The sequence below is a fragment of the Enhydra lutris genome, unplaced genomic scaffold (genome assembly GCF_002288905.1).
Source record: "Enhydra lutris kenyoni isolate GAN:26980312 unplaced genomic scaffold, ASM228890v2 scaffoldscaffold2, whole genome shotgun sequence".
Classification (NCBI taxonomy): Eukaryota; Metazoa; Chordata; class Mammalia; order Carnivora; family Mustelidae; genus Enhydra; species Enhydra lutris.
In genome coordinates, this window is record NW_019154086.1 from 48,657,098 (window position 1) to 48,669,217 (window position 12,120).

Below are 12,120 nucleotides of genomic sequence, written 5' to 3' on the forward strand. Positions count from 1 at the left end.
TCTCTCTCTCTCTCTGCCTGCCTACTTGTGATCTCTGTCAAATAAATAAATAAAATCTTAAAAAAAAATTAAAAATAGAGCTACCCTATGACCCTGCAATTGCACTACTGGGTATTTACCCCAAAGATACAGATGTAGTGAACAGAAGGGTCATCTATACCCCAGTGTTCACAGCAGCAATGGCCACAATAGCCAAATGGTGGAAAGAGCCAAGATGCCCTTCAACAGATGAATGGATAAAGAAGATATGGTCCATATATACAATGGAATATTGTGCCTCCATCAGAAAGGATGAATACCCAACTTTTGTATCAACATGGACGGGACTGGAGGAGATTATGCTGAGTGAAATAAGTCAAGCAGAAAGAGTCAATTATCATATGGTTTCACTTACTTGTGGAGCATAAGGAATAACACGGAGGACATTGGGAGAAGGAAAGGAGAAGTGAGTTGGGGGAAATCGGAGGGGGAGACAAACCATAAGAAACTGTGGACTCTGAGAAACAAACTGAGGGTTTTGGAGGGGTGGGGGTAGGGAGATGGGTAAGCCTGGTGGTGGGTATTATGGAGGGCACGTATTGCATGGAGCACTGGGTGTGGTGCATGAATCTTGGAACACTGAAAAAATAAAATAAATTTTTTTTAAAAAGCCCCTTTCCTTATTAATTTTTCTAATTTCACATAATATAGGCCTAGGTCAGATTTTATTGCATTCTAAGAGTGAATTTCTGAGCCTGAACCATACTGACATTTTAGAGATACCAGCAAAAGAAATCACCCAAATCATCCAATAGGGGTATATAAGAGAGCTTTGATAACTGCAAGATATTTTGGCAAAGTAAGATAATACTGTTACATATGGTGGAATATACATTCAGTATTATACACTCAAAAAAAGTTTATATGTAAAGAGGGAGTGAGGATTGCTCAATGAAAAAGAATTGATTCATTAGGAAAAACAGTTTGGGGGTGGGGGGAGGTGAGTAGTCAGCAAATAAACACAAAATTAAGGGGAAATAGAACTTCAGCTTCGAGGATAAAGTACAATAAGCCTCCTCAAAATGGAAAGGGTATACTCTCCTTGAAGAAAAGTATCGACAGAAGCATGAGTCTGTGAAGTAGCTCTGCTGAGCAAGACATTTTAAACAGCAACAGAGCCAGTTGCCTCTGAGCACATCATTTCCAGGAACTCAACAGCATGCACAGTTATCAGGACAGGCCTTCAAAAATAATCAAGACAACTGTCAACTCACCCCACGTAAGAGTAGCCAGGGTCAAGAGCTCAGGGATTGAATCCTGACATACTACATATTCTGGAGAATACGGATCAGTCTGAACTTCAGCATCCCGATAATCAGTCTGAGTACCCACGGTATACTTTGAAGGTACAGGAGGGTACTTAGCAGGAGTAGGAGGGAAAATATATGCCTCTGTCCTAAAAGGGAAAATTATTTCAAAAATTAAAACCTGATCCAATCACTTAGAATACTATACAGTCAGGTAGAAATAAATCCTTAGCTTCTCTAAGCCCATTCCCCCTTTAAACATGCACAAATTCATGAATCCAGTGTATCTAGGATTGTGCCCAATTATCTTGAGAGAACTGCCTTGTTAGTCTCACCTCTGCCAAGAAACTGAAGGGATATAAAAGCCCAGGTCTAATCACAAAAGTACCTACTTATCTGTGTATCACTGGGCAGGAATATAGTATAGAACTATAAAAGGTAGATTCTAGGATGTCATACAGTTATTTCTGAACCTGTTGAGAATTGCTAACTTCTGGTTTCTTTTTTCTCTGCTTTCAGTTATACAACAAAATTTGTTTCCCTCTAGAAATTCAGGAGCAGAGAAAAGAGAAGAGATGCTTTCTGATTTTTTAAAAAGGCAAGGCTCTTGGGGCTGCCTGGGTGGCTCAGTGGATTAAGCCTCTGCCTCCAGCTCAGGTTATGATCTCAGGGTCCTGGGATCGAGTCCCGCATCGGGCTCTCTGCTGGGCGGGGAGCCTGCTTCCTCCTCCCTCTCTCTCTCTCTCTGCCTACTTGTGATCTCTCTCTGTCAAATAAATAAAATCTTAAAAAAAAAAAAAAAAAGGCAAGGCTCTTTCAAGATAGATGACTCAATTAATTAATGCTAGGATTACTTGGTTAACTATGTAAAAGTTAACTCATCCCTTGGATAGAAATTAATTCCAGATATTTTAAGGCATTTAATGTAAAAAATGAGACTATAAAAGTAATAGGAAACATAAGTAAATATACCATAATATTTTTATTACCAAATAAAGGCCTTATAAATCAGTAAGACAGTTAAATACTAAAAGAAAAATGGATAAAGAACAATTGACAAAAATGAAAACTTGTAGCAAACATATGAAAAAATAATGAACATAACTAGTAATCAAAGAAAAGTAAAATAAAACCACAAGATGCTATTTTATTATATCACATAAGCAAAGATCTAAAAAATTGAAAATACCTAGCATTGATGAAATTGCAAAGAAACAGGCATTCTCATGTTGACTGAAATATAAACAGATATACAGAGATATATGCAAACATATTCATAAAGTCTGATGTGTAAGAGAAAACTTAAAAACTTTTTCAATGACCAATTTTAAAAAAATGGTTGCGCCTGAGGTTATTAGGCATCAATCTTAGATCCATATTTTCAACTTTTTGTTTTTTTCTTATTCTGGTTACTTTTAAGTACAGAAAAAAATTTTACATTAATTCATTCAAACATATGTCTACTCCTGGGGCGCCTGGGTGGCTCAGTCAGCTAGGCATCTGCCTTCGGCTCAGGTCATGATCTCGGGGTCCTGGGATCGAGCCCCACGTCGGGCTCCCTCTCAGCGGAGAACCTGCTTCTCTCTTCCCACTGCCTGCCACTCTGCCTACGTGTGCTCTCTAGCTCTCTGTCAAATAAATAAATAAAATCTTTTAAAAATTACAAAAAATAAACATGTCTACTATTAATAATTTTTATAACAAGTATGATAATGTTTATATTTTTATATATTTTTATATATCAAAATTATATATGGTTATTTTAATATTTATATATTTTTATAACAAGTATGATAGCACATATGCTTTAAAAACAGCACACTGTTTTCTTTTCTAAGGTTTTATTTTTAGATGTTCATCAACTGATGAGTGGATAAAGATATAGTGTGTACACACACACACACAAACACACACACACACACACACTGGAATATTACTCAGCCTTCAAAAAGAATGAAATCTTGCCATGTGCAATGACATGGATGGAACTAGAGTGTATTATGCTAAGCGAAATAACTCAAGGAAAGACAAATACCATATGATTTCACTCATGTAGAATTTAAGAAATAAAGCAGATGAACACAGGAAAAGGGAAGGAAAAAATAAGATAAAAACAGGGAGCAAACCATAAGATACTCTTATAGGGAACAGAGTTGCTGGAGGGGAGGTTGGTGAGGGGACCGAGTAATTGGGTGATGGGTATTAAGGAAGGCATTTGATGTAATGAGCACTGGATGTTGTACACAACTGATGAATCACTAAATTCTACCCCTGAAACTAATAATATACTATATTTTAACTAACTTGAATTTAAATAAAATATAAAAAATAAAATAAAGATTTTATTTTTAAGGAATCTCTGCACCCAATGAGGGGCTCGAACTCACAACCCCAAGATCAAGAGTTGCAACTCCACCGACTGAGCCAGCCAGCCACCCCAGCAATGTTTCCCTTTTACTTTTGAGTTTATTTCCCTTAATATCTTTTCCTCCCTTATCCACCTATAGCAGTACCCTTTCTGTATATCCTAGATCTAGAATATATACTTGAATTATGCTTTAACCTTGCTGTATTTTCATCCACACTTATTCTTCTATACTTACACAAATATACACATATAGATTATTATTGTTTTGCTAACACGGAAATCATATTATTAATACATTTTTGCATCTTCCCTTTTTAACTAAATCATACCTGAGGGAAATCTTTCCAATCTATTCATGTGGCTCTTTTTCAAGAAAAATCAAACTTAAATGATCACCATCAACAGAAAAACTACTTCAAAAAATATGGCATACCTATAATGGAATTTATGCAGCTATTAAAAGTAAAAATGTAATCAGAATTTATAAACATATAAAAATGTCCATAATTCAATGTAAAATAGGAAAAAAAGCACACTATAGAGCAGCATGTACAACAGGACTACATTTTTATATTTAAAACTGTGTTTTGGGGGAAACTGGGTGACTCAGTGGGTCAAGCCTCTGCCTTCGGCTCAGGTCATGATCTGAGGGTCCTGGGATCGAGCCCTGAGTCGGGCTCTCTGCTCAGCAGGGAGCCTGCTTCCCGCCCCCTCGTCTGCCTCTCTGCCTACTTGTGATCTCTATCTCTCTGTGTCAAATAAATAAAATAAAATCTTAAAAAAAAACAAACCTGTGTTTTGTGCATAGAAAAATGCCTAGATGGATATACAATAAAACAACTATTTCTGGATAGGATTACAGAATTTTTTCATTTTTATAGTTTTCTACATTTTCTAACATTTTTTTAAAATCCAAACACGTAGTACTATTAAATAAGTACTAAAAAATAAGGGAAAAAATAGCCATTTCCATTTAAAAGAAAATATGTTTTCTAGTTGGTAGAATATTAAATTACATAAGCAAAAACACTGAAATATAATGGCAAAAAAGAGAAAGATTTCCATCTTAAAAAATAGTCAAAGACAGGGCGCCTGGGTGGCTCAGCGGGTTAAAGCCTCTGCCTTCAGCTCAGGTCATGATCCCAGGGTTCTGGGATTGAGCCCTGCGTCAGGCTCTCTGCTCAGCGGGGAGCCTGCTTCCTCCTCTCTCTCTGCCTGCTTCTCTGCCTACTTGTGATCTCTGTCTGTCAAATAAATAAATAAAATCTTAAAAAGAAAATAGTCAAAGGCAATGGGAGGTGCTTATATATAAGCAAAACATACAGAGCCGAGCTCTAACAAAAATGCACTTCAAGTCAGCTAGAAAGAAGCACCTTCTTGGAGGTTCAACCTGTAATGAAATAGTACTTTAATCTGTTATTAATGCTGAATTCTAATGGTATTGAAATCATTTTTTCAGTAGCTGTTATGAATTTCTAACCTATGTAGATAATTTAGATATTTATAATTTATGTTTTCAGCAGAAATTATTTGACTATAAAGATTCTAGTTGAGGAAATAACTTCAAATCAGCTTTATATTATCTCAGATCATATGAATATTATAACACCACTGGTTTGAGTCAAGAAAATAAATTGCTTACCAAATTAAAAATTATACACATTTGAACCATCTGATCAAATATGCTAAGATTATGATAAAGCCTAATGAATCCTTCTGACTAACCTTTCTGATGATTTAAGATCCTTCTAGATGAGTCAGAGGAGAGGATGCAAAGGCGGATAGCTATCTTGACAGAAGTCCTATGATAACTTAATAGATTCTTTTCTAACTTGTTATTTTTCTCCAACCTATACTCTTTTTCTCCATTTCAGCCGGTTTTAGGGAGAATAAACTGAGTAAGAAAGAACAATGATCTCTCTCCTACCCCTCCCCAACTTCAGTCAGGACTCAAAAACAAGAAAAACCCCATATTTGCTTCTCATCTGGCTTGAGCCCTGGATCCCATCTACAGGCTCACTGGTATCCTGACGGCATGTACTGGTACCCTGACGGCTCTGTTCCCTCTATCCAGACCCTTCCTCCTCCCCTACCGCACAAGCACCAGGAGCATGCACTGTCTGCCAGACCCCCTTCTAGATTTTCCCTTCCAGGCCCAACAAAACTAAACACAAAGAGGGGTTTCACAAAGTAGCAAACCCTGTTCTGTAACTGAACGCTAAAGAATGTATTTTTTAAAGACTTAATGTTTTCAGAGCACTGTTACATTTACAGTAAAACTGAGAGGAAGGTACAGAGATTTCCCATATACACTTTGCCTCCACACATGCATAGGCTGCTCCATTATCAATAACCCTCACCAGAGCGGTACATTTGTTACAAGTGAAGAACATACATTTACACATCATGATCACCCCATAACGTATATTGCAGTTCTCTCTTGGTATTATACATTCTATGGTTTGGACAAATCCTTACAATATGTAGTATATGTAGTATAATACCTATCTGCCATTACAGTGTCATACAGAGTATCTTCCCTGTCCTAAAAATTCTCTGTACTCCTTCTATTCATCCATACCAAAACCCCTGGCAATCAGTGATGCTTTTAGGATCCCCATAGCTTTGTCTTTTCCAGAATGTGATATAGTTGGAATCATACATACTGTAGCTTTTCCTGATTGCCTTCTTTGTCTTAGTAATATGCATTTAAGATTCCTCCACATCTTTCCATGACTTAATAGCTCATTTCCTTTTAGTGATGAATAATATATTACACTGTCTCAATATACCATAGTTTATCCATCAACCTGGTAAAGGACATCATGGTTGCCTCCAAGTTTTGGCATTTATGAATAAAGTTGCTATAAATACTAATAGGTTTATGTGCAGGTTTGTGTAAATTTTTCTAATTTTTGTGTAAGTTTTCAACTCCTGGGGTAAACACCAAGGAGCAAGATTGCTGGATCATATGCTAAGAGTATGTTTAGTTGTATAATAGCCAAACTGTCTCCCAAAGTGGCTATAGCATTTTGTATTTCCCACCAGCAATGAATGAGGGTTCCTAGTGCTGGTACTGTTAGTGTCCCAGATGGTGGCCATTCTAGTAAGTGCAAGTGACATCTTATTATCGTTTTAATTTGCATTTCCCCAATGACATATGATGTGAAGCATCTTTTCATATTCTTATTTGCAATCTGTATATCCTTTTTTTGAGGTGTCTGTTAAGGTCTTTGGTCCATTTTAAAATCCGGTTGTTCTTTTTCTTATTGTTATGTTTGAAGTTTACTACATAGTTTGGATAACGGTACTTTAGCAAATACATCCTTTGCAAATATCTTCTCTGAGTCTGTGGCTGTCTTCTCATTCTACTGACACTGTCTTTGTACAGCAAAAGTTTTTATTTTTTTAAAGTTTGTATTAAATTCCACTTAGTTAACATACAGTGTAAATTAGTTTCAGGAGTAGAATTTAGTGATTTACCATGTACATATAACACCCAGTGCTCATCACTGTATCCTCCTTAATCCCCATCACCCATTTAGCCCATCCGCCTGCCCACCTCCCCTCCAGCAACACTGTTCTCTATAGTTAAGAGTCTGATTTATGGTTTGCCTGTCTTTCCACCTGCCATGTTCATCTGTTTTGTTTCTTAAATTCCACATATGAATGAAATAAAATTGTATTTGTCTTTCTGACTTACTTTGCTTAGCAGAATACACTCTAATTCTATCCATGTTGTTGCAAATGGCAAGACGACACTCTTTTTTATGGAACAGACTGTTTTCCATGGGATATTCTCTCCTGCTTTGTCAAAGATTAGTTGATCATATAGTTGTGGGTCCATTTCTGGGTTATCTGTTCTGTTACATTGATCTATATGTCTGTTTCTGTGCCAGTACCATACTGTCTCGATAACTACAGTTTTGTAATATAAATTGAAGTCCTGAATTGTGATGCCTCCAGCTTTGCTCTTCTTTTACAAGATTGCTTTGGCTACTCAGGGTCTTTTGTGGCTCCATACAAATTTTAGGATTGTTTTGTTCTAGCTCTGTGAAAAGTTCTGTTGATATTTTGATAGGGATTGCACTGAATGTGTGGATTGCTTTGGGTGGTATAGACATTTTAACAATATTTGCTCTTCCAACCCATGAACATGGAATGTTTTTCCATTTCTTTGTGTCTTCTTCAATTTCTTGCATAAGTGTTCTATAGTTTTCAGAGTACAAATCTTTTACCTCTTTGGTTAGATTTATTCTTAGGTATCTTGTTTTTGGTACAATTGTAAATGGAATTGATTTCTTGATTTCTCTTTCTGCTGCTTCATTATTGGTGTACAGAAATGCAACAGATTTCTGTACACTGGTTTTGTATCCTGCAACTTTACTAAATTCATGTCATCAGTTCTGGCAATTTTGGGGTGGGGTCTTTTGGGTTTTCTACATAGAGTATTATGTTTGTCTATGGATAGTTATGTTTGATTACTTCCTTGCCAATCTGGATGCCAATCTGTTGTCTGATTGCTGAGGCTAGGACTTTCAGTACTACTTTAATAGCAAAGATGAGAGTGGCCATCCCTGTCATATTCCTGACCATAGAGGGAAGGCTCGCAGTTTTTCCTCATTGAGGATGGTATTAGCTGTGGGTCTTTTGTACATGGCCTTTACAATGTTGAGGTGTGTTCCTTCTATACCTACTTTGTTGAGGGTTTTTATAATGAATGGATGCTGTATTTGTCAAATGATTTTTCTGCATCTATTGAGAGAGTCATATGGTTCTTTTCCTTTCTTTTATCAATGTGGTGTATCATTGATTGATTTGTGAATATTGAACCACCTTGCAGCCCAGGAATAAATCCCACTTGATGTGGTGAATAACTCTTTAATGTACTATTGGATTCAATTTGCTACTATCTTATGGAAATTTATCTTTACACCATATTCATTAGGGATATTGGCCTGTAATTCTTTCTAGTGATGTCTTTGTCTGGTTTTGGAACTAATGCAGGCCTCATAAAATGAGTTTGGAAGTTTTCCTTCCATTTCTTTTTTTGCAACTGCCTCAGAAGAATAGGTATTAACTCTTCTTTAAATGTTTGATAGAGGGGCACCTGGGTGGCTCAGCTGGTTGGGTGTCTGGCCTTTGTCATGATCCCATGGTCCTGGGATTAGGCCCTGTGTCAGGCTCCCCACTGAGCGGGGAGCATTCTCCCTCTCCCTCTGCCTATTACTCCCCCTGCTCGTGATCTCTCTCTGTGTCAAATGGATAAATAAAATCTTCAAAAAAAAAAAAAAACTTTAAAGCAATGAAAAATAAATGTTTGACAGAATTCCCCTGGGAACCCACCTGACCCTGGACTTTTGTTTGCTGGGAGATTTTTGATCACTGATTTAATCCCATTGCTGGTTAGGGGTCTGTTCAAATTTTCTATTTCTTCCTGCTTCAGTTTTGGTAGTGTATATGTTCTAGGAATTTATCCATTCCTTCCAGATTGCCCAATTTGTTGGTATATAATTTTTCATAATATTCTCTTATAATTGTTTGTACTTCTGTGGTATTGGCTGTGATCTATCTTCTCTCATTTGTGATTTTATTTATTTGGGTCTTTTTTTTTTTCTTTTCTTTTTGATAAGTCTGGCTAGGGGGTTATCAATTTTATTCATTCTTTCAAAGAACCAGCTCCTGGTTTCCTTGATCTGTTCTGTTTGTTTTTTTAATTCTGTACCATTTATTTTTGCTCTATTATTTCCCTTCTTCTGCTGGCTTTAGGTTTCACTTGTTCTTTTTCTAGTTCCTTTAGGTATACAGTTAAGTTGTGTATCTGAGATTTTTCTTCTTCCTGATATAGGCCTATCCTGCTATACACTTCCCTCTTATAATCACTTTTGCTGCATCCCAAAGGTTTTGGACCAGCACGTTTTCATTTTCTTTTGTTTCCATGTATTTTTTTTTTTTATGTCTTCTTTAATTTCCTGGTTGACCCATTCATTCTTTAGCAGGAGGTTCTTTAACCTCCATGTATTTGTGGTCTTTCCAAATTTTTTCTTGTGGTTGACCTCAAGTTTCATAGTGTTGTGGTCAGAAAATATTCATGGTATGATCTCAGTCTTTCTGTACTTGTTGAGGCCTGATTTGGGGCCTAGTATATGATCTATTCTGGAGAATGCCCATGTGCTCCCAAAAAGAATATATATTCTGCTGCTTTAGGATGAAATGTTCTGAATATATCTATTCAGTCCATCCAGTTCAGTGTGTCATTCAAGGCCATTGGTTCCTTATTGATTTTCTGCTTAGATGATCTGTCCATTGCTCTAAGTGGGGTGTTAAAGTCCCCTATTGTCAGTGAGTTCCTTTATGTTTGTATTAATTGTTTTATATATTTGGGTGCTCCCAAGTTGGGGGCATAAATATTTACAATCATTAGATCTTCTTGTTGGTCAGACCCATTTATTATGATATAGTGCCCTTCTTCAACTCTTGTTGTTACAGCCTTTGATTTAAAATCTACTTTATGGGTGTCTGGGTGGCTCAGATGGTTAAGTGTCTGCCTTCGCCCCACGTCATGATCCCAAGGTCCTGGGATCGAGCCCCACATCAGGCTCCCTGCTCAACAGAGCCTGCTTCTCCCAATCCATCTGCTGCTCCCCCTGCTTGTGTTCCATCAGATAAATCAATAAAATCTTAAAAATAAATAAATAAAATAAATCTACTTTATCTGACATAAGCATGGCTACTCCAGCTTTCTTCTGATGTCTGTTAGCATTTTAAGTTGTTCTCCATTTCCTCACTTTCCATCTGTAGGTGCCTTTAGGTCTAAAGTGAGTCTCTTGTAGGCAGCATACAGACGTCTTATTTTGATTTTTTTTGTTTTGTTTTGTTTTTATCCTTTCTGATACCCTATGTCTTTTGATTGGAGCATTTCATCCATTTACATTCAGAGTGATTATTGTTAGATATGAATTCAGTGGCATTGTATTACTTGTTTTGTCCTTGTTCCTGGAGATTTTCTCTGTTCATTTCTAGTCTTTGTTACTTTTGGTCTTTCTTTTCCACTGAAAGAGTCTCCTTTAAAATTTTTTGCAGGGCTGGTTTAGTGGTCACAAAGTCCTTTAGTTTTTGTCTGGGAAACACTCTCTCTCCTTCTACTCTGAATGACAACCTTGCTAGATAGAGTATTCTTGGCTTTTTCCATTTCCAAAATACTTTGGCTTTTCCCAGAGTATTTTCCCATTCAGCACATTGAATATATCATGCCACTCCATTCAGGCCTGCTAAGTTTCTGTGGAAAGGTCTGCTGCTAACCTTATTTGTCTTCCCTTATAAGTTAGGGACTTCTTTTGTCTCGATGCTTTTAGGATTTTTTTTCTTATCTCCACATTTTGCAAATTTTACTACAATGTGTCTTGGTGTTGGCATGCTTTTGCTGATTTTGATGGGAGTTCTCTGTGCCGCCTTATTTTGGATATCTGCTTCCTTCCCCAGATCAGAAAGTTTTCAGCTATAATTTCCTCAAATAAATCTACTGCCCCTTTTTCCTCCTCTTCTTCTTCTGGGACTCCTATGATATGAATGTTATATACTTTGTGGAGTCACTGAGTCCCCTAAATCTACATTCATGATCCAATATTTTTCTTTCTCTCTTCTTTTCAGCTTCATTATTTTCCATAATTTTATCCTAGCACTTCTTCATATCTTGTCCATCCTTGTGGTCATTACATCCAGTCAATTTTGTATCTTGATTTTTTTTATGAATGTTTTATTTCAGCCCGACTAGTTTTTAGGTCTTTTATCTCTGTGATAAAGGTCATCCTGATGTCTTCTATGCTTTTCTCAAGCCCAGCTGGTATCCTTATGGTTATTGTTTTAAATTCTGGATCAGGCATATTACTTATATCTGTTTTGATTAGATCACTACTGTGACCTTTTCTTTTTCTTTCTTTTGGGATGAATTCCTCCATCTTGGTATTTGTTTAGGTCTCTGTCTTCTTCTGTGTGTTAAGAAAGCCTGTTATATTTCCTGCTCCTGAGAGTAATGGCTTTATGAAGAAGAGGTTCATATGCTGTCCAGGGCTAGGCACTTCAAGAAGTGTCTCTCTAGATGCTGTGTACATCTGCTGCTGTGTTATGGCTATTCTTTCCCTCAGGTCAGTCCTCTGCGGAATTTCACCTTGCCTGCACTGGGGACTGCTTGGAACTTGGCCAGAGTGTGGCAAATTTTAACTATGTGTGCTCTGGTCTGTTTATGAAGAGAGACCTAATGCTTTGCAGCACTCTATGGTCAGTAGACTTGGTGCATACAGTGCAGTTGTGCTGGTCTTCTGGGGGAGGGGCCCGCTACTCAGGTTCTCAGGCACACTTGCCCTAGTAAAGAAGCAACTGCAGAGTACAAGCGAGCAGGGCTTGGTGTAAGCAGTTTATGCTGACACTGTTGGCTTGTGTTGCTTACTGAAGTTAGTTTATGCTGAG

The 12,120-nt window shown here is 37.1% G+C and overlaps 1 protein-coding gene across 1 annotated transcript in view; it reads right to left on the reverse strand.

The window, feature by feature from the left end:
- LOC111150924 (MYCBP associated and testis expressed 1) overlaps positions 1–12,120 on the reverse strand; it is a 93,494-nt gene that overhangs the window by 63,932 nt on the left and 17,442 nt on the right. The window contains exon 6 of the mRNA XM_022508617.1: positions 1,254–1,435. Coding sequence (XP_022364325.1) covers positions 1,254–1,435 — 182 coding nt within the window. The remainder of the gene's footprint in view (positions 1–1,253; positions 1,436–12,120) is intronic.